This window comes from Phyllobates terribilis, unplaced genomic scaffold (genome assembly GCF_046119375.1).
Source record: "Phyllobates terribilis strain yellow unplaced genomic scaffold, ASM4611937v1 Scaffold_3__8_contigs__length_932513732, whole genome shotgun sequence".
NCBI classification, from domain to species: domain Eukaryota; kingdom Metazoa; phylum Chordata; class Amphibia; order Anura; family Dendrobatidae; genus Phyllobates; species Phyllobates terribilis.
This window is the reverse complement of record NW_027362763.1, coordinates 381624405-381648537: the sequence shown is the minus strand read 5'-3', so window position 1 is coordinate 381648537 and position 24133 is coordinate 381624405. Positions and strand designations below refer to the sequence as shown.

Below are 24133 nucleotides of genomic sequence, written 5' to 3'. Positions count from 1 at the left end.
GTCTCATATTTGACTTCTGTAATATAAAGACATTACGTGACTCTTGAATGACTACCCCTTATGTACCCCATATGTCCTTATCTTCCTATCCCAGAAACCAGCTCACGCACAAGGTTAAAGAGGACCTTATACTGGATTTTTTTTAATTTAAACTGAGCACCTCTTTGAATCGGTGCTAGTCCATTGCTTCTGAAAGAGTTTTTCTCTTTTGCGCCCCAAGTTATACCTCCATTGCAAGAAGGTGGGCACTGCTATAGAATTGTAAATGTAACGAGATGCTACAGTACCCTGATATAATTGTGTAATATAGTTTAGAAGAAACTAAAACTATATTACACCAAGTTATACCTCCATGTGCAAATTTTCCACTCAAAGAACTAAGCATATACCCCAGAACTTCTCTGTGGGCTCTTGCTTTTTCTCTCTCTATGACGCTGGCCAATCAAAACAAGGCTGTGCCCCCAGAGAGGTTTTGTGGTACATGCCCAGTTAGTTGAAGGAAAACTTGCACCTTTATTACCTAAGGGCATAACTTTGGATAAGAGGGACCCAGAAAAATAAGAAAAACAGTTCCAGAATCAATAGAGGAGCAACAATTGAAAGAGATACTCAGTTTCAATTAAAAAATCCAGTGAAAAGTCCTCTTTAAGGAAAACTTGAATTCTTTATTAGAAAGTTCTCTAGTCTTCCTTACTAATAATACTATATTACAAATCCGGCACCATTCAGGCTATTTCAGTGAACAGTAGGAGGTATGTGACATGGCTGGATCTCTACACTCCTGTGTAAATTTCACAGTTTCATTTACTGTAGTAGCTTAGGCCTAACAGCCCTTATGGACTTCAGTCATGTAAAGAAGATCGTGGCCATTTATCCCCACCTGCGCGGTGAGAATTTCTTGGTCATTTATTGCAATATATAGATTTTTTTATTTTTAATTATTTAGATGTTCACAGGTAGAGCACGTATCCATTATAGCCAGTTGTGCAACTAACGTGTTTGGACACGCAAATTTTTGATTCTAGTCATATATTAAACTGTGTACCATTCTAGTGCTGTCTATTCTTCACCAGTTATTGAGTAGGAGACTCTTGGATTTTTTCTTTGTTTGTGTAAACCTTCTCCCACACAGATGGTGAAAATGGACACACAGTCCCAATATGGATGTCAATTGGATTCAGATCCTGATGAAAAATGGACTTTTTGTTAAAAGAAAAAGTCTGTCCACCATTCTAAATAGATTTTAACCAGTTGAAGGGAAAAAAAGTACTTTGTATAGATCGTTATATATACGAGTGAGCCAGGATTAAAAAAAGATCAAAGTTGGAGAAAAAGTGAGATGCTGAAAATAAAAAAATGTCATTAGCAACAACATATGTAGCATGTCCTGGAACAGCCGGATAACATCCACTAGTCAAAATCAGAACAGTTCTGAATGCCCAATCTGCCTAGATAAGTACTACTGTATGACAGTAGAGTAGTTGTCACCTTGTGTTCCCAGCAGCAAATATACCAGGGAACAGCAGCATGGAACTGTTAGACTACGTTCCCATGATGCTTATTTGGTGCGTTTTTGTTTTGCTGATTTTCTGCAGCATTTCTGCACCAATTACCTAAATTAGGTTACTTGCATTTTTTTCCGCTGTGGCAACGCATTAAAAATGCATATGCATTTTTTATCTTCAGATTTTCCTCATCTCATTAAAGTCTATGGGGAAAATATGCAAATAAAACACATATTTACCACAAGAGAAAGTGACATGTGGCATCACAGGTTAATATATGCTGTCTAAGAAAAAGCACAGTGAGGGTATCATACTAAGTGGGGGCCATCATACTGAGTGATTGCTGTGGGGGTATCATACTCAGTGGGGGCCATCATACTGAGTGATTACTGTAGGGGCCATCATACTGAGTGATGGCGGTGGGGGTATCATACTCAGTGGAGGCCATCATACTGAGTGATTGCTGTGGGGGCCATCATACTGACTGGGGGCCATCATACTGAGTGATGGTTGTGGGGGTATCACACTCAGTGGGGGTCATCATACTCCGTGATGGCTGTGGGGGTATCATACGCAGTGGGGGCCATCATATTGAGTGATTGCTTTGGGGGCCATCATGCTGAGTGATGGCTGTGGGGGTATCATACTGAGTGGTGGCTGTGGGGGTATCATACTGAGTAGGGGCCATCATACTGTGAGATGGCTGTGGGTGTATCATACTCAGTGGGGGCCATCATACTGAGTGATTGCTGTGGGGGTATCATACTAAGTGGAGGCCATCATACTGAGTGATGGCTGTGGGGGTATCATACTCAGTGGGGGCCATCATGCTGAGTGATTGCTGTGGGGGCCATCATACTGAGTGATTGCTGTGGGGGCCATCATACTGAGTGATTGCTGTGGGGGCCATCATACTGAGTGATGGCTGTGGGGGTATCATACTGAGTGGGGACCATCATACTGAGTGATGGCTGTGGGGGTATCATACTAAGTGGGGGCCATCATACTGAGTGATGGCTGTGGGGGTATCATACTCAGTGGGGGCCATCATACTGAGTGATTTCTGTGGGGGCCATAATACTGAGTGATGGCTGTGGGGGTATCATACTGAGTGGGGGCCATCATACTGAGTGATGGCTGTGGGGGTATCATACTCAGTGCGGGCCATTATACTGAGTGATTGCTGTGGGGGCCATCATACTGAGTGATTACTGTGGGGACCATCATACTGAGTGATGGCTGTGGGGGCCATCATACTGATTGATGGCTGTGGGGGTATCATAGTGAGTGGGGGCCATCATACTGAGTGATGGCTGTGGGGGTATCATAGTGAGTGGGGGCCATCATACTGAGTGATAGCTGTGGGGGTATCATACTGAGTGGGGGCCATCATACTGAGTAGGGGCCATCACACTGAGTGATTGCTGTGGGGGCATCATACTAAGTGAGGGCCATCATACTGAGTGATAGCTGTGGGGGTATCATACTGAGTGGGGGCCATCATACTGAGTGATGGCTGTGGGGGTATCATACTGAGTAGGGGCCATCACACTGAGTGATTGCTGTGGGGGCATCATACTAAGTGAGGGCCATCATACTTACTGGTGTAGGGGTTTTCTGTGTGTACAAAATGGTGGGGGCATTTTGACAGCATCAAGCTCTATAATGACTATGAAAGTTTTTTTTGTGGGTGAAAACACAAATAGGGACATAATTTATGTGTATGTCTGCAATACATAATTTATCCCTATTTTTAAAAATTGGGAGATATGACTTTTCCTACTGCACCAATTTATTTTTTGGGGGATGGGGGAGGGGGCAATTAAAACTTTTGTTATGGGGCTTCATGAATTTTATGTATGCCCCTGGTGTAAGTATAAACTTGTATACATTGCAATGTGTCATGTTTTGGTAAAAATACCACTCCGTTTATTAAGTTTCAATTCACACGCAGGTAGCTCATACAACATGTTTTCCTATTTTTTTTTGCATTAAGATGTGAGTATTATTCTTGCATAGCCTGTCTTCTAATGCAATAGATGTATGAGGGAGAGTTGTAGATAGATATGAAGTCATTACACATTATTGTTGGTGGGCTATGCCACAGATTAATTACATTATTTCCACCATACGTAATTCTCATTGCTTGTTTCCTGTGGATGATTCATCTCTGATTCATATTCGTTTCATTATATTCAATGTCTATTTGTATTAGGTGTATACCATTCCATTGAGGTTTCAGCCATTCCTTTGCATGCACCAGTCCCTGTTTTGCTCACCCTGCCACTGAGTGACGGTCATGTCCCAGATATTTGTTCTATGCCCCCCAGATGTTCCCAGACTAGAAAGGAGTACATGTGTTTTCCATGAGATCACCCCCTGCGATTTCATGCTGCTTGTGATCTTGTCCACTGAAGAATATCTAACACTTAATAAGTCTTCATTTTACTGCTCTATGGGTTATCTCCCTATGTGCTGTGACTCACAAGACCTATTTATATTCTTTCTATAGTAGGCTTACATATGCGTACAGCATGTACAGTATCAGCATTGATACAAATATGTATCTGGACGTGGCGGTCAAGGCTATAAATATCAGATCTTTTACACTTCTCACTGTGTTGAAGCTTGCCATAAATTGGTATACTAAAAAACAAAAATTGGTATAATAAAAAAAAATGGAGAATGGGGCCGATTTATCCGTACTGTATAATTTTTAGCCTAGACAGTCTTAAAATGCATCAGATCTATCATAGTGGTCCATGCTGTTTGACCATTTTGTCTGATTTCAGCACTGTCTAGTCTAAGTTTACACCACATATTAGTTGTCTTGCTTTGTGCCAGAAGTTTTTCATCGTTTTGTCGCATTTTTTAGAACATGATGTCACACAGTAGGACATGCCTCTTTATAGTGAGTCCACACCCCTTCCAGCAATGGCACACAACATTTTTGACAAGGCGCATAAAGGACGCGATTCATTAACATTAGTGATGAGCGAGCATGCTCGTTACTCGAAATTTAACAGCTTTAATACATGTGAGAAATGCCTGTTTCTTAGACATTCCTCACATGTATTAAAGCTGTCAAACAGTCGCTAATCATGCACACAACATGACTAAAGCATAACACCCGAGCACCCTGAAGATACTCGGCGAGCACCCTGAAGATACTCGGCGAGCACCTGAGAATGCTCGCTGGAAGGGTTAACAAAACATACTCTCTCATCACTAATTACCTTTCTTAGACTTGGTCATCTCTATCAGTTCTTTGGGGGTTCATCACCTAGCACCCACCATTATTAGCTCCAGTGGTTGCCAGATATAAACATTGAGCAGAGTGTCTCATTCTGCTCTATGCATTGTGTAATTATGGTATTTTTCATTGATCTTTTTACTTCAGATTCTCCTAAAAGAGTTTGATGCTCGAAAGCAACAATATGAGCAGCTTAACAGTGCTGGACAGAGAATCCTTGGCCGGCCTGGGGACCTCCCTGCCTGTGATGAGGCTGTAAAGAAGCAGTTAGCAGATGTGGCATGTAAATGGAAGAGTCTAACTGGACAATTGAATGACAGATGTGACCGAATTGACCAAGCTATTGTAAAAAGCACTGATTACCAAAGCCATCTGAACGGTCTTTCTGAGAAACTAAGTGCCTTGAATAACAAACTGAGCAGCAGTATGACACTAAGCTCGGACCCCAGTGCTGTAAAACTGAAGCTAGAGACTGCACAGCAGGTCCAGGAAGAAATAAAGCAAGAGATGGAGAACATTGAAAGAGCGAGAGTATTATGTGATGAGTTATCACGCTTGGTAGCTGAGGAATACTTAAAAGTGGAGTTGAATAGGCAGATGGACAACATTGTTAAGCCCCTCATGGATTTGAAGCAAAAAACAGGTATGTGTTCAGCCCACTGTTACTCTGATGTCATTGTAATGAAGAAACTGCAAGAACAGTGAAAATTAAGTGCCTTATCTTGGCACATAGTAGAAGACATAATAACAGTCTAGGCAATAACACAAGAGCAGTCGATAATATCACGAGCCAATTTCCGACAGCACTCCTTCTGATTTATACATTAAGTTCTGTATTTTACAATTTATAGTAATGCAGAAGTATAATGTAACATTCCTTTTTTGTTCTGTCATTGTTCAACTCTATATGTACAAGAATGTCTCAAAAATCATATGCAATGGTTATTATTTATTTTTCGAGCACCATTGATCATGGTGGTGTACATAAGGAGGGGGTTACATACAAAATACAGATATAAATTTCAGTGAACAAACTATGACAGACTGGTACAGATGGGAGAAGGCCCTGGCCTTGTGGGCTAACATTCTATAGGAGTTCTGTTACTTTTAACTCATAATATTCTATGGTACTATAACTACTTCTGGACTGCCCATAGACTATAAATGTCTAGACAGTACATTCTTAACTCTGCACTGATATAATAAAACGTCAGTGCAGAAAAAGCAGCTTTCACTGAGATCATGAAGCTGTAGGGGCTGGGAGCAGCCTGTCAGACACAGCCAGATTCCCAACAGAGAGTCTGAACCAGCGCTTGTGTTTACAGATTAGGAAGCTCTGACAGTGCTTCCTCCTCCGGACCCGGTCTGGAGACCAAGTCAACTCTGCTATGTAGCCAAGAGGCTGAATTTTCCCTGTAACCGGGGCTAATATTTCTAGCCTAAATTACATGGGAAATCACTGATAAAAATAATGTATTAATATGTTAAAATGCCCACCCCAAAGGTTTTTAAGACATTATGGGCACAGCGTGTGAAAAAAATAAAAAAGCATAAATAAATAGAGCAAAAGTAAAAAAAAAAGAGATAATGCCAGTCCGAATTGCTGTTTCTAGCCCCATTCCCATGGAAAAAAATGTCCAATATGCAAAAATAATTTCTATGTAAAGGGGAACGCAAATGAAAATGTTTTAGCAGTCCTTTGTGTTTGTAAAAAAACTAAGAAATATGAAAAATAGATACATAATTCATATTTTTCATTTCTTTCTCCACCAATAAAGCAAAAGAAAAAAAAAGGAACATAAAAATCACATAACATTTAAGTCCCATGTATCGTGAAAAAAGAAGCAAAAATTTTTTGATTATACAAATGAGAAAAAAGTTTAGAGCGGTTAAAAGCACATGTGCGATAAAACTCATAAATCTTCCTGGACAGATTGGCGCAGTCCTGAACTGAATAGAGAGAAGAAGTTGAGGGGTTCTGGCAACAATTCAATCTTCCATTAAATCTAGGACAGATTGTCTGCTACAACAAACAACTCTTTTACAATAATTACATAAATCTATTGTAATTTGTTTTTACTGTTCTTTTTTACTATGTTTATGTTCTGTGATGTTGCTTACTAACTGCATCATTTTATATTTTATAGCTTCCCATGTAGAACAATTACAATCTGCATTTGCCAGTTCTCAAAAATTTAATGAAATGTCGGATGATTTCCAGACCTGGATAGAAAATAAGAAAAAAGAACAGAAGGAGGCGGCACCTATTTCTGCCAAACTTGATGTTCTGAAGTCATTAATCATAGAGACAAAACAAATGCAGAGTGCTCTGAACAGCCAACATGATGTCTTTGGCAAGGTCATGGTAGAAGGTGAAAAACTCTTGCAAAAAACAGAAGGAGAGGACAGGATCAGACTTCAGAGTCAGCTCTCCATGCTTAAGGGTGACTGGGAAGATGTTAATAAACATTTAACAGACAGGGCAAACAGTCTAATAAATTGTCAACAGAAGGCTATAAAGTATAGAGACCTGGTAGATAATATTCTACCTTGGGTTGAGGAACATCACAATATAGTATGTGAACTGAAACCTTCAGTAGATGCTGTAGCTATAGAGAAATCAATTACAGATGTGAAAGCCATACAGAAGAGCGTTGACAAGCAGCGTGGCATGTTGGAGATGCTAAATAGTGCCACAGATAGTTTATTAGCCTCCTGTCAGGTTGATAAAGAAATAGTCACAAATGAGAGCTCCATGCTAAATAACAAGATGGAATCCCTCATTGACAGCTTGCATGCTAAAAGAGACTCTTTGGAGAACATGGCATTACGTCTTAAAGATTTCCAAGAGTCTGTTAAAGAGGCCGAGAATCAACTTCTTGCGGCACAAGAGCACTTAGAAATACATGAGTCCCTTGGTGCTCAAGCATGTAGCAACAAGCATCTGACCATATTGCAGACACAACAAAAATCCCTCCAAGCCTTGAAACCACAAGTTGAACGTTCCAAAAGACTGGCACAAGAGTTGGTAGTAGAGGCCTCTGACGCCGAAGGAGTATCAGATCTTCTTCTTCAGGCCGAGTCTCTTCAGCAGAAACATAAGGCAGTCTATGAGCAGGTAGAGGAAAAATGCTCATTTTTAGAAACTAAGTTACAAGGAATTGGACATTTCCAAAATAGTATTCGAGAAATGTTTGCTCAGTTTGCAGAGTTGGATGATGAACTTGACAGCATGTCCCCAATTGGGAGGGATAAAGATATATTACAGGCTCAGAAACAAGACATTAGCAAATTCCTCGAGAAACTTGGAGATCTCATAACAACTAATGACAATGCCAACAAGACATGTAAGATGATGTTGGCCACAGAAACATCTCCCGATCTAATTAGTATCAAGAGGGACCTTGAAGCCCTAAATAAACAATGTAAAAAACTCCTTGACCGAGCAAAATCCAGGGAAGAAATTATTTTGGACACTATTACCCGAATAGAAGAGTTTTATAGCACATTAAAGGAATGTATTAATCAGCTTGGAACTGTAGAGCAAAATGAAGAATCCCAGGGTGCTGTGGGAATGGAGACGGATGTTATTAATCATCAGCAAAACATTTTTACGGTAAGGATATGAGATTTTGTTGCATACATGAAATATGTGTTGATTTGTTTATATTTATTAGGTAGCCACTGATAATTGCATATATCAAGCTCCATAAGCTTCCAGTGCGAAATAGAAGTGTTTAACTCCGGACACAGTTCACTCTTAACAGGATGCAGCTTCCATACGGTTCTTCAGTTCTGACACACAGACTGCTCAGCTTTCCTAGCTGAACCATGCAGTCTCCATTTAGAGAGAGACCCTGGCAAGTCTCTCTCCCAGCTACAGTTCATGTTTTGGTTGGTCACTCACCAGCAGCACACTCAACTCTGCTCAACATCCAGCAGACTGCCACACCTAGTGAACACAGGCCCTGGTTCTTAGTCAAAGCAAGTCATGTGCATCTAATTAAGACCCGCAGTGCTAGGATTTAATCCTGGTCCTACCCGACTTTGCTCCATAGTCATTGTAACTTTCAATATATAGTGGTTATTTTCTAATTCTTCTAGCATCAGACAGGGAAATACAAACAGCGAATAGATGACACATGGATAGCATCTATTTACTGTCCATTTTCTTGCCCACCTATTTCTTGAATGGGCTAATATGATCCCCAAATCAAACAAAAATCAAAGCATTCATATAGGCGTGTGAAAAAACCCATAGTTTGAAATGGGTATGGGATTTATTTACTAAAGGAACGGATAGTACACATGCATAGAACTCAGACTTCTGAATGGGGCCTTAGGCCACAGCCCCACTATTAGTATTTGGTCAGTATTCGGTCAGTATTTATTCTCAGGCGTGGGAGCCAAAACCAGGTGAGTTTCTGGTTCTGGCTTATATCCTAAGTCATGTGATAAGGCTCGTTAAAGAGTCACTATTGACTTTTAGGATTGCTACTTCCTGTGGGTGGCACTAGAGTTCTGGTCCTCTTCCTATCTGAAAAGACAATTTGATAATTGTGGCCAAAAAATTCTATTTTATCCTCATCGGTCCACAGGACTTGTTTCCAAAATGCATCAAGCTTGTTTAGATGTTGTTTTGCATACTTCTGACTCTGAATTTTATGGTGAGAACGTAGGAGAGGTTTTCTTTTGATGACTCTTTCATGAAGGCCATATTTGTGCACGTGTCTCAGCACAGTAGAACAATGTACCACAACTCCAGAGTCTGCTAAATTTTTTTGAAGGTCTTTTGCAGTCAAGCGGAGGTTCTGATTTGCCTCTCTAGTAATGCTACGAGCAGCTCTCACTGAAATTTTAGTTGGTCTTCCACATCTTATCTTGACATTCACTTTTCCTGTTAACTTACATTTCTTAAATACAGGTGCATCTCACTAAATTAGATTATCATCAAAAAGTATTTCAGTTCTTCAATGAAAAAAGTGAAACTCATATATTATATAGAGTCATTACAAACAGAGTGATCTATTTCAAGTGTTTATTTCTGTTAATGTTGATGATTATGGCTTACAGCCAATGAAAACACAAAAGTCATTATCTCAGTAAATTAAAATAATTAACAAAAAACACCTGCAAAGGCTTCCTAAGCATTTAAAAAGGTCCCTTAGTCTGTTTCAGTAGGCTCCACAATCATGGGGAAGACTGCTGACTTTACAAATGTCCAGAATGCAGTCATTGACACACTCCACAAGGTCCCACAGTTCCAATTTTTATTTGCAAATCAAGGTCCCAGAGTCTGGAGGAAGAGTGGAGATGCACACAATCCAAGCTGCTTGAGGTCTAGTGTGAAGTTTCCACAATCAGTGATGGTTTGGGGAGCCATGTCATCTGCTGGTGTAGATCCACTGTGTTTTATCAAGACCAAAGTCAGTGCAGCCGTCTACCAGGAAATTTTAGAGCACTTCATGCTTCCCTCTGCCGACAAGCTTTTTGGAGATGGAATTTTCATTTTTCAGCAGGACTTGGCCCCTGTCCACACAGCCAAAAGTACCAATACCTGGTTTAAAAACAACAGTATCACTGAGCTTGATTGGCTAGCAAACTTGCCTGACCTTAACCCCATAGAGAATCTATGGGGTATTGTCAAGAGGTAGATGAGACACCATACCCAACAATATTGATGAGCTGAAGACTGCTATCAAAGCAACCTGGGCTTCCATAACACCTCAGCAGTGCCACAGGCTGATCGCCTCCATGCCACGCTGCATTGATGCAGTAATTGATGCAAAAAGAGCCCCTGCCAAGTATTGAGTGCATTTACTGAACATACATTTCAGTAGGCCAACATTTCGGATTTTAAAAACATTTTTCAAGCTGTTGTTATAAAGTATTCTAATTTACTGAGATAATGACATTTGTGTTTTCACAAACTGAAATAAACAATTTCAAGCAGAAATAAACACTTGAAATAGATCACTCTGTTTGTAATGACTCTATATAATATATGAGTTTCACTTTTTGCATTGAAGAACTGAAATAAATTAACTCTTTGATGATATTCTAATTTAGTGAGATGCACCTGTACATTTCGAACTGAGGAAAGGGAAACTTGAAAACACTTTGCTATCTTCTCATAGCCTTCTCCTGCTTTGTGGGCCTCCTCAATTTTCATTTTCAGAGTGCTAGGCAGCTGCTTAGAAGAACCCATGGCTGCCGTTTTTTGGCACAAGGTTAGAGGTGGCTGGGTTTCTATGAAGCTTGTAAACTTGCATCACCTGGCCTTTCCTAACGATGATAGTAAACAAGCCATAACCTTAACAGGCTAACTAAGGTCTGAAACCTTGGTCAAAGTTATCTGAGCACACAAATTTCCAAGGGTGCCCAAAGTTTTGCATCATCCCATTTTCCTTTTTGTAATTTCTAAAATGAAAAAAAAAGACAATATATATTTGTTTTGCCTAAAATACAAAGTAAATGTTTCATCTTTAACTTTAGGACTTTTAGAAATAATTTCGTCTTCAAATTGCTTAACTGTTCACAATAACTTTACTTTTTACCAGGGGTGCCCAAACTTTTGCATGCTACAATATTATAGGTTAGCTTGTAAAGGAAATTTCATTTACCACATAGATGTTACAAATGGCTTTCTGCTGAATTATTACTTCAGGCACTTAAAGGAATTTATTAACATTTATTACTTTGGTGTTCATCCAAAGCCAGTCAGAGTAAGTCGAGCCTAAATTATTAGAGTCTAATCGGTAACGTTTCTCCTTGTGGAGAGTGACATGTCTGACATGCCAGGGTAAGGAGACTTATAGGCTGTGCAATACTCCTCTTGGAAATAAAATGTGTAAATTGTCTCGTTAGAGAGGAAGAGGACTTGAACTCCAGTTCTATTGGAAGTAGCAATCCGAAAAGACAATATTGACCCTGTAACGAGCCTTGCCACGTGACTTAGGATAAAAGCCAAACCAGAATCTCAGTTTGCAGACTCGTGTTTCAGGGTGTTGCTCCTCGTCAGTGCAACGTATGAAATTTGATTTGTCTGTATGGGAGACTTCAGAGGTCTAAGAACTAGTGTTTCTTTTTGTTGTGGAGCGTAACATAGGATAAATGCCAAACATCTCATATAGTCAAAAGAGATCTTTGCACTGAGGAGTGGCAACAACCTGATTACGTGTCTGAAAATTGAGATCTGGTTTGGCTTTTATGCTAAGTCACATGGCATTACTTGTTAAAGGGTCGATAGAGACTTTTAGGATTGCTACTCCCAATAGGTGACACTAGAGTTCAAGTCCTTTTCCCTTTCTTTCAAGACAATTTGCATATTTAATTTGTTAGAGACGCATTCCTGCTTCTAAATTTGGTGCATTTTTTGCGCATGCGGCTGAAAATGGTATATACATCAAGGTTTTTTTTTCCGTAATTTTGGCAATGTGTGGTCCCACCCCATTCTACTAACCTCTACCCAATTGTTTTTTTTTTTTAGACACGAGGCATGAACAGTCATCACATTATTGAGCAGTTATGTTGTTCTCTATAATTTACTACCTTTTTATGCGAGAAATTTGAATGGATGATAAATTCCCCCCAGTATGTTTGTTTGAGATCCATAGATTTTTTTTCTGGCCTTTCTCAGGTCTATAATGTCAGAGCTCATGTGTAATACATATTTACAGCTTTTATAATTAGGCTTTTGTGTCGGTCATGCCTGTTTCCTCAAATTGTAGCAGTTAATGACCCTTTTACTGCATTCATCTTTATTTCTGAAATTGAGGCATCTGATCCAAAGTACATGGTCGTGGATGAGATCACAGTGCATTTGTGGTTCAGCCATACCGGGAGAAGTATAGTAAAAATAAGGCTTCTGGTATTTTAGTGATGAATCAGCATGACTTCTGGATTCATTTCAAAGCTGGGGGATTACAAATATTTATAGCAGAGTTTCACAGCGAGATGTAAAGAAAGTATTATTTGTGGAGAGAAGAGATCAACTGAGTAAAGGTTAGTCATTGTGGAAGAGAAAATATACTGTGTGATCCTAATATGTAGTATGTGGTCAGTGTTATCAGTGTTTCTAAGCCTACGCTCAAATAAACTGCACCTAAGTACCCAGTGCTATGCTCCTATTAAACACACAGCTTAAAAAAGGTGCGTGACCCATCGGTATATATACCACAGTTCAAACTCTACTCTCCACTGAAAAAAAACAATGCATTATCTTTTTTGCCTTCTTCGTTTCTGAGTAAAGATGGTGGTTATAAAATGAATTATTCAGAGCTGGAACACTTTATGCAATCATCTTTGTAATGAGGTCTTCTTAAAGGGGTTGTCCGGCCCTAAACTACAAGTCTGCAGTCACTTCATGCGACTGCAGACTTGTGAATCCTCACATTGTGTACACGGCGCACTATGAGGACTCTCTGATGGCGGTGCCGGAAGCTGGAGCGGTTTTCATACATCCGGCCACATTTGACTAGACTGTGTTCAGCCTTGCATTGAGTGAGGTCGGATACAGCCTAGTTGACACACAGCCGCATGTATCAAATCATATACTTACAGTCACGCGCCTACCTCTCCCAGCGCCAGCATCGGATGATCCTCACAGCGTACTGCGCGTAATGTGAGAATTCACAAGTCTACAGTCACATAGAGTGACTGTACACTTGTAGTTTAAGACCGGATAACCCCTTCAATGTTCTTAAAGGATAATCTGTGACATAAAAAAAGAGAATACAACCTCTAGTGTGCGCAAAATAAATTTTAGGCTGAGTAAACGCGACATCTTTTTCTGTCAGATTCCGCTGCGGAATCCACTTGAAAAAATCAGAAAATGCTCCAAAGAATGAACATATTCATTCTATTGAAAAACAACTTGCTGTGCTTATGATCAATACTTGGAATGTCTGTTAAGCTCTCGAGGGGTTGAAAGCAGCCAAGAGGTTAAAATAAGTAACATGTCCATTCTTGTAGAGTTTTTGGATGACCAGAAGACGCCAGGATGTCTTTTGAAGCATTTTACCATAAGTTTTGCTTCAAAAAAATGCTAGCTGTTTCTTCATTATTCAAATGAAGTGAGTGCAAATAAACAACCAGAAAGCAACAGTATAAAGATGTCACAAAAACCATGGCAAAACCCTAGGAAAAAGGAAAGAAATGTTTGAAAAATGCTCAGGATATAACACAAAAGATGCTTTAGGAAAAAAAAAACCACCAGTTTCCCGAAGCATCTTCAGCTTGGAAAACTTGCCGATTTTGATGTAAGCAGGCCAGTGAGGAACATAGTAGCAAGTGAGAATCTTCCTGGTATAATATAAATTAATGTCCAACCACTTATTATTTATTTTTTCTTTGATATATTTTATGCTATTTGATTTTATGTCTACTTTATAAATAAAACAGAGGAATAAGAGGTTGAAATAAGGACAGACGAAGAAGCCCAAAAAAATACATAATTAGTACAATTAGGATAATCTGCAATTATGACGTCTCCGAAGTCACAACACAAGTTAGACAACTTGTGATTCCCACCGAAAAGATCTTTATCACGGCAGCACAATTCATCTGTGCATGTCAGTTTGTATTACTTACTGTTCACAAAGAAGAGCCATTCTTGTAGTGTCTACACATAAGTAGCAGGAATTTGTCCAACTCCTGACTTTCTTTTCTGGGAAGCATCTTTAATTATGATCACTCTGTGTGCCAAAGTTACCAGACTATACTTATCATTAATTTTCACTAGTTGAAGAAGCTTGTAGCCACAAGTCACTTGGAAACCTAACTATGGCTATGTATAAAACTGAGATTTTTTGGGAGGTTTTGTAGCAGAAATTGAGCAGAACTGAGCGAAAACTCTCCAAATCCTCCTCAAAAAGTCATCACACCTCAAAAACTTAGATTCTGCTCAATTTCTGCTATGAAAACTCTGCAAAAAGACTTTGTGTGGACATAGCCTTTTAAGGTATGTGCACACAATGTCTTTTTTCAGGTGGGTCTGCTCCGAAACGTGCCTGAGAAAGCTATCAGAGAACGCTCAAAACAATTAAGCAGCCCTAAAGCCTGAACATACGAGGAGTGTTCATAAAAGATTTCCCCTGACCCACTTCCTGTGGACTGAGAGCAACGAAACTTGGCACAGTTATTAGTCCTTCTCTACATAGGTGCTTGCTAGGGACACACACTTCTCCCATCTCTTTAAGCAACTGTAAACACCTCGCTTGTAGAAGTTGAAAGGTTGCTCCAAAAGCCATGTTGTGACTTCGGAAATCAAAGTCTCATCATCTGGAGAATGCTTGCCCTTCAAAAATAACTTCATTGTTGGAACGAGGTGCAAGTCCGATGGTGCTTGGTCGGGTGAATAAGGGGAATGTCTTAGAATTTCAAAGCCGCAGGAGCATGCTTCCATTAGGGCAAAATGTGAGTTGTGAACTGGGGCATTGTCTTGCAGAAGGCGGACACCTTTGGTGATCATGTCTTTGGTTTTGATGGCTTCCCCCAATTTCCGCAGCAGTGAAGCATAGTATGACCCAGTAATCGAGGTACCCTTTGCTAGGAAATCCATCAAGACTACTCTGTGATGGTCCCAAAAGACTGTGAGCATGACCTCACCTACCGAGGGTTGGGCACATGCCTTCTTTGGAGGTCGGCAAGTCATGATGCTTCCATTGTCTGGATCATGGTGATGGACCCAGCTTTCATCCTGTGTGATCAGTCTGTTGAAAAAGTCCTCCTGGTTTCCATGGCACATCATCAATAGAGCCTGAGACCATTTGAATCGTTCCTGCTTCTGGAAAGGTATGAGCAGCCGGGGAACCCTGCGAGCGGATACCTTATGCATATGAAGATGGTCTTGGATGATTTTTTCCATGGACCCCACACTAATCTTGACATTTTGGGCTAGATGGCGAATGGTTATGTGGCGATTTTCCAAAATGGTGACCTCCACTTGCTGGATGGTGTGTTCATCAATAGTGGGGTCGCCCTGGAATTTGAGCCGTTAGCACCGAAGTCCGACCGCATTTGAATAGACGATGCCGGTTCTTGACTACATCATATGATGGGGAATCGTCACCATAAATCTTTCATCTCATTGAACGTCTTCCTTACTGTGCGACATTTCAAGTAACGGAACTTGATGACTGCTCTGTATTCCACTGGGTCTATTATCACACCTCACACCACTTCAGCACCTGTAAAAGATAGACTGTTATCAGTTAGCAAATTAGCACGTAACCTATAGAGACTTAGATCATTACCCAGGTGCAGTTTCAGCGTCCTGCGATAATTACAAGTGGGTCAGGGGAAATATGTAATTAACGCCCCTCGAATGCTCAGCAAATTATTTTTACATAGAATTGCTTTTGTTAATTCTTCTGAATGTTTTTTGATAGGTTTTTCAGGTGGTTTCAGCAGAGGAATCTGCTTAAAAAACGCAAGGTGTGCATATAGTCAGTTTCTGCTTTGAAAATTCAGCAAAAAGACTCTGTGGTGCACATGACAATAAGGCTATGTGTGCATGACAAATGGAAAGGAGGAAAAGGGAAATAGAGTCAGCTCACCGGTAGATGCAGATACTCAGTCCATGTGGATATCGCAAGGAAACGCTCTGGTTAGGGTCGGATAAATGCAGTCAGACAAAAAGGTAGCATATCCAGCGATAAAAATATCTTCCTTTATTGAAATTCATGTAAAAAGTCCTGTATTGCGGACAAACACCAACCATCAAATCAGATCATGATTAAGACTAAGTAAAGTCGAAACGCGTCGATCGGGCTGGTCTGACTGGTGGTTGGTGTTTGTCCGCAATACAGGACTTTTTACATGAATTTCAATAAAGGAAGATATTTTTATTTTTATGACTGGATATTCTACCTTTTTGTCTGACAATGTGTGCATGACATCTTTAAGACGGTGCTGAGGTTTTTCTAGGCGAAGTCGCTTCAGGAAAAAGTCTGCTGTATTTTTTCTAAAGAGGCTTTGCTGGTCGTTTTGTCGTCGTTCTTGCGTTGGCTTTGGTGCTGGTGGCTTTTTCTGTAGTTTATACCAAGTGAACAGCTTTTAGTGGAAGATATCAAATTTGATAGATGCTTATCACTCCATGAGATTGATACACAGGTAGGATTCCACTAAGCATAGTAATTATAAAGAACCCAGTACTCAAATGATGGATTCAAGTATTGAAAAATGTATTATAATTAATTTGTGCAATCAACTGATCACAGTGTGATGTTTCGGTCATGCAATAGACCTTCATCTGACACTATAGTCATAAAACATAAAAAAAAATTTTTCTGGTTAGCCAATAAAGGTATCACTCCGAGAATACTTTTGTCATTTTTGGGCATGAAAGTATTTACATCGATTTTTCTGGCTAACACGATACCACAATATAAATTTGTATTGTACATCATCATCTTAGGAGCAAAGGGAAGAGATGAAGCATAAAGCAAAGAAAAAAAAACAGTATAACAAATCTTACCAGATTGCAATGATCAGGGCATGTGGGAAATAAGGCTTCAAAAGACAGAGCTGTGTAGTCGCAAGTATATGCTGGAGGAAAGCGCTGTTGTCCGTCTCAGATCTATACTTTAAATACTGTCCCTAATGTAAGTTGCTCCATTTTGAAGACATGTAGCGTGCTGAGAATCCAGAACTGGATTTGGCGTCACGCTCCGGCGCTAGAAAAGATGTCACCTCTCAGGGGAGACTTGTTAGGTAACATGTCAGTGGAAGTGACGTATCAAGAAGGCGGTACTGTAACCAGATGTGAGTAAATGTAATATGACAGCGAGAGTGAACGTTGTGAATGTATAAAGAGTGGCAAGAGCGTGAGATTATTGCGTACTATGGGATTAATAAAGAACTGTAATAAAAGGTACAAAAATTCTATGAAATTACACAATAAAGAAAACATGAAGCAAACTAAAAAAAGGTAGGATAGAAGGCTAAGAAAAATTATGTAAAAAAGTAAAATAAAAATTAAAAATAAAGAATAAACAATAAACTACAGAACAGACAGAAGAAATAATCAACAGAAAACGTGAAAAAATCATGATTAAAAAGAATGCAATAGAGGTGAGAATAATACCCATCCACAGAGCGCATGCTGATGGTGCCACTTAAACTTGTCTAAAAAGAAAGAGGCATGGAATTAGTATATTATCAGATGAAGTTGGAAATTTCATAGTTGCTATTGAGCCCTTTCGGTTCTAAAGTTTGTAGGCTATGAATCCAATAGGATTCCCTATGTTTGAGTATTTTAAATCTATCATCCCCTCTTCTAGGGTCCGGGACATGTTCGAGTACCTGAAAGCACAGTTGACCTTTTAGATGGAAATGATGCAGTATCTATAAATATTTTTTACCGCATCTGATGTTAGACTCATGCTGCGAGATACAGTCTTATATATGTTTGGTGGTCTTTCCAACGTACACCAGACTGCTTGGGCATTTCACAGCATATACTACATATGTAGAATCACAGGTGAAAAATCCCCTGATAGGGATGCCCTGACCTGACAACGAGTGAAAGAATTTATCTCTTTTATGAACATGCTGCATTGAGGGTAATGGAGGAGACAAGAGAAAGTCCCTTTTTTGGGGGTGCTAAGAAATTGATGGAAAGGCAATTTTTGGATGAGTTTACATCGGCATGCACAAGCTTGTCCAGAGGTTAGAAAGACGTCTCAAGCATGGTAAAAATGTTACCTGGAATTCCTCTACTAATGGATAGGCTTTTTTTAGTATTGATCGGTGTTTACATTTGCTTTTATGGGTTTTGTACATAAATGTATGAAATGTGTGAATAAAGGGAACCCTCTTGTTGTTAGACCCCTTGAATTAGGTCGGTGGATTTCTACTCCACTGTAGAGTTTTTTTAGGGTAGTACCTATCCATAAATTTGAGATCCATTTCATCCACTTTCTTAAGGCGTAATGAAGGGTCCATTACATTGTGTTTTACTCTACTAAATTAGGAAATAGGTATCGATTCTTTAGTCGCTTTAGGTTGACAACTCGAAAAATGCAGCAAACTGTTTCTTTGTCCTTGGTAAAAAGGTCTATACACAAAAACCCTCAGGGTTTTTAATAATCAACATATCGAGAAACTTAATAGAACGGATATCGTGATGAATGGCAAATTGTAACTCTGGCCACACCTGATTTAAGGCAGAATGAAATTCCATAAGGAAGTCCAACGAGCCCTGTCAAATTAAAAAAATGTCATCTATTTAACAGCGCCAGAAAATGGCGTTCGCACAAAAAATCTAATAGTTGTAGACTTGATGATCCTCAAAGTATGCCTTGAAAGAGTTAGCATAGGGCGGGCTATGTTGGACCCCATGGCTGTACCTTGTATCTGTCTAAAAAAATTATCCTGGAACAGTAAGAAATTCTCATGAAGTACCAAACTCAGGAGGTCCCTGCAAAAATGTACAACTTGATAACTTAATTATAATACATTTTTCAATACTTCCATCTATCATTTGAGTGCCGGGTTATTTATGATTTCTTAGTGGAAGACATCTGAACAATGAACATTCTACTGCTTTAACCACTTCAAGTTTTCCAAACCTCGAAGCGGTTAAAAAAAAGTAACAAAAGACTGAACATGTGCGCAGCAATGTCGTTTTTACATTACTCTACGGTATGTTCACTTCTTGCGATGGCTTGGCTTTGCGGAACTTTTTCACACAATTTTCAGGTGGAATCTGATTGAAAAAGGCGCACTCTGCACATGCCCTTGGAGAGTTTCTATTTTGATAAGCTATGTGCCCACGATGCAGAAATGCTCCAGATTTTTCCTGAGCGTTTCTGCATCTCCCTTGTAGAAAAAACGCATGCGGATTTTACATGTGTTTTTCTGCCAGGGACAAGCGTATGTCCCGCGTTTTTCACATGTGATTTCGCATTCGGGTTGTCAAGCGCTTTTCCAAGCGATTTTAGCATCACTTGGAAAAGTGCTTGACAACTTGGTCACACTATATAAATCCATGCAGCCGGCATATATTTTATATAGTGTGACCATCTTAATAGTTAAAAAGAATGGTAAAAAATAAACATTAAAACATTATACTTACCTTCTGATGGCCCCCGGTCTCCTTAGCGATGCGTCCTGACTCCCCGGCAGCTCGCAATGGTCTAAAAGGATGTCAGCGGTCGCTTGACCTGTCACATGACTAAATGACATCATGGAAGGTCCTTTTAGACCATCGCGAGCTGCCGGGGAGCCAGGACACATCGCTAAGGAGACCGGGGGCCATCAGAAGGTAAGTATAATGTTTTAATGTTTTTTATTTTAAAATCTTTTTTTTTTTTTACAGGTACTATGGTACCCGGGTCTGGATGAGAGTCTCCTCTTCTCCAGACCCGGGTACCATCCGCACATTGAATTGCTTAATATCCGCATGTGCACATGTAGTCAATGGCGGCAAAAACGCCGCGATTACGCAAAATAATTGGTAGTGCTGCGGATTTTTCCGCCATGATAATCCGCAGCAGAAATTTACGCAGCATGTGCACAACACATGCGGATTATCATTGGGGAACATTGCAGACCTTCTACCAAGCGTTTTTTAAGCTTTTCTGCGGCGGAATTGCCGCTGCGGAAATGCTTAAAAAATGCATAGTGGGCACACAGCCTTAGAATACTCTTTGGCCTTGACATTTTTCCATATGTCTACTTTTGCAGCCAATCTAAGAAGTGAAATGTTAACTTAAAAGAACACTTAAGGCCCCGTCACACTAAGCGATGCAGCAGCGATCCCGACAACGATACGACCTGTCAGGGATCGTTGCTGCATCGCTAATACATCGCTGGTGAGCTGTCAAACAGGCAGGCTCACCAGCGATGAGAGGAGCAGCGATATCGTGGAAAGAATCGTTCCACGATGTCCTGCTCCCGATACCAGCCTGCTACTTAAGCAGGAGCAGGCTGGTAACTATGGTAAATATCGGGTTACTAAGTGCGCGTGTGCCCCTAGTAACCCGCTGTTTACCATGGATACCACTCTGCTACGGTGCGCTGGAGCCTCCGCTCACCGTAGCAGAGTGGTATCTATGGTAAACAGCGGGTTACTAAGTGCGCGCGTGCCCCTAGTAACCCGATATTTACCATGGTTACCAGCCAGATCGTTGGTCCCGCTGGTCACACACAGCGATGTGTGCTGGCCAGCGGGAGGCCAACGACCAAAAAATGGTCCAGGACACTTTGCAACAATCAGCGACCTCACAGCAGGGGCCTGATAATTGCAAAGTGTCACACATAGCGACGTCGCTGGTGAGTCACCAAAACCGTGACACAGCAGCGATCTCGCTAGCGATATCGCTTAGTGTGACGGGGCCTATAACCTTTAAACAGATGAGTAAAGTAAATAGGATGTAATCTTGCCACCACTGTTTTTTAGACTGCAAGGTTAATTTTCAACTGATCTATTCTATTTTAGACTTGGGAATGTCTGAGGGGAGAGGGTTTGTAAAGAGGTGGATTTTAGCAATATTTTTGTCCTACAGACAGAACAGAGAAGGGAAATGTCTGCTACAGTAAGTTGTCTTACAGCCAGCTAAAGGACTGAGAGGAGGAGAGGGACGTGGCCGAGCTCTTGAGACACAGATTTCTACATATTTCTAAATTTTAATCTTAATATGAGACATAATAGAACTGAAGGAATATAGGAAATTATGGGAGGATTTGCTGGGATCCTTGTAGTGTTTTCCTTATTTTTTTCCCTCAACACCTTTGCTTATCCAGATGTTTTAAACAGACTCATGAAATGCTACTTTTATCAAATGTCGCATTCTTTTTGCGCATCTTACTCTTTTCCCGGCCTGGAGTAAAGTTTCTGGAGGAGTTTTAATTTGGCACACTTTTTTGTGTTCTTAAAGGATTTGCGACTTTTGGTGCTCAAAAGTTGCAGAAAAGCGGTTCAAGTCAGAAATAAGGAGCATTATTAATCTTGCGCTAAATTCATGGATCAAGTGCGCCATTTTGAAGAATTTGGTGCAAAAATTATCAGTGAATACTACAATATAGAAAAAAAAAAAGAAAAGTGACTTCACAAATTCATGAATTGGGGCTATTGTCTTAAAACTCCACCTTTAAATATCATGAATGCATAGTCAGCAAATGTAAAACTTTTACGTGTATTCTATTTTCACGAGTCCCCCTTCCCCAGTAAATCTATGCTGGCTGTACTGTATATCCATTGTTAGACACCGGACAAGCTTCCCTTTAGTATTGTAGCTTTAATCATTATTTTATCCCATATAAAAATGCTCAGATGTGAATTGATTGTTATTCCTTCCAGAGCGGTGGGTGTCAATTAAGGGGATCTACGATTGTACAAAGATTGTATATGAATCTATTATGTTCTCCAAACAGTTAGACTTTCTTTACAAGCATTTGTTTAAGCTTCATAAACTTGTGTATTGCTTTGTGGTTTCCAGTATGTGAAATTCTGCTGATGCTGGATTAGTTTAAATCCAGACTCATTGACCAAAGCCAGTTGTGGCCAGATGTGAAAAGTACATTTCCTGAGATGCATCAAACCCTCCAAGTCACATCACTTGTGTAGCCTGTAGGAGAGAACATCCATGGAGTTTCCATTTAATATCCATCTATGAAATTTCAATAATGGAGAAATAAAATGAAAGCCAGATATCTAGTCACTGCTGTAAACAAATGGTTAATAGTTGTGGGCCAACTTTTTAGTTTTCAGCAAGATCCTCTCCCTTCTACTCTTCTGAACCAATAATGCATCTTTTGGGGGTTACTTTACTTAATATGTCACTTTACGCCTTGGATAACTTTTGGCAACTCTGCCGTCACCCCCATGCACATGCACACTCAGCCTGGCTGAGTGTGCATGTGTGTTCTCAATATATTTATCATTATTATAACATGCCTTACTACTTTGGTTCCTGTGAATATAGAGGAACTGTAAAAAATGCCTTGAACTTCTAAACGGTAAATGCAAAATTTTGGAAATTCCCCTTGCATTAAACCTGAAAGCTTACACTTCAATGACATCTTAGTGACTTTGTTCCAAATCCATTGGAAATTTTGACAATTTTGTCACTGTCCATTTACTGAACCCAACTGTAAATCTTTTCAGACTCTGTCTTGCTATCAGGAGTTTAAATGAAAAAAATTAAGCAGTCTAGATAGTAGAGACCGTGTATAATCCAGCCCTTGGCTTGCTTAATGCATAGATGTAGACACCTCAGAAAAAATAAATTCACCAATGATTTAAAGGGACATTTATGCTGCACAATTATTGGGAAATGAGCTTTCCTAGGAACGCTTGTGTCCTGATAATTGTTCATTGTAGACTGTCTGCCAATCATCCAATGAACAATTAAAACACTTGTTTGTTAGATGAAATTATCTGTTGGTTTGCCGAAAAGATCATCACTCTCGGCAGCACATCGTCCTGTGTAAACAGGACAGTGCTGTGGAGAATAAGGGCGGCCTATGCAGTCATTTAAAGGGGATGTCTGACCTTGGGCTACAAGTCTGTAGTCTTGTGAATCCTCACATTGCGCACACTATACGCTGTGAGGATTCTCTGCTACTGGCGACGGGAGCAGGCGATCATATGCAGATATGCATACCTCTGGCCACATTCCAACTAGACTGTGTCCGACCTCACTCAGTACATTTGCATTGAGCAAGGTTGCACTCATCTAGTTGACATGTGACAACATGCATGCAAATCACATACATGGCATCACGTGCCCGCTGGAGAATAGAGTGACTGTAGACTTGTAGCCTAGGGCTGGACAACCCCTTTAACTCCTCAGATGGGATAATGGAAAAACACTTTTAAGTTGATAGCTTTTTTCCACATGGGCGTGCTTGTTAATTGGGATGTATAGAGCCTTTAAGAGAACTCTTATATGATGCTCCAAAGATGGAGAGAGACTGCCATCTGCTGGCCAGACAGTCAAGCGGAACCAAGATATACAAGAGAAGTTGAAGAGAGAGCAGATTTAGATGCTGGACCCGATCAGGTGACTTCCAGGAAGGAGTTCCTGGAGATAAGAGGCCAGCGCGCCAAGCCTGAGGAGTTTTTGGTGCCAAGCAGCAGAGAGGAGGAGACGCGTTCTCTGCGTGCTGAGAAGCCCCGTGTGGCAGGCCTAAGCCAGAGGTCTGTGAGGTGCCACAGCCGGGCGCCGGTGGAAGAGCTCCAGATCCCTCACAGATGTGACCCGAGTGCTATGCCTGCTGAGGAAACTTGGAGCCTGCTTGCGGTGCTGAGTGAGTTCACGTAACCCGACGTCGCCCACCGACAGACGAGGTCTGGACCCCCCTACCCAAGGCTTGAGAGATTGCCTCCAACAGCAAAGAAGAGAGGAGTTGAGAGACTGCTGAGCCA

The 24133-nt window shown here is 40.4% G+C and overlaps 1 protein-coding gene across 26 annotated transcripts in view; it reads left to right on the top strand.

Moving 5' to 3' along the window:
- The window catches only part of DST (dystonin), a 744334-nt gene that overhangs the window by 576531 nt on the left and 143670 nt on the right, over positions 1-24133 (top strand). For all 26 annotated transcript variants that reach the window (XM_073675444.1, XM_073675441.1, XM_073675455.1 and 23 more), the window contains 2 exons: positions 4906-5401; positions 6906-8374. In XM_073675444.1, the coding sequence (XP_073531545.1) occupies positions 4906-5401; positions 6906-8374 (1965 nt within the window). The remainder of the gene's footprint in view (positions 1-4905; positions 5402-6905; positions 8375-24133) is intronic.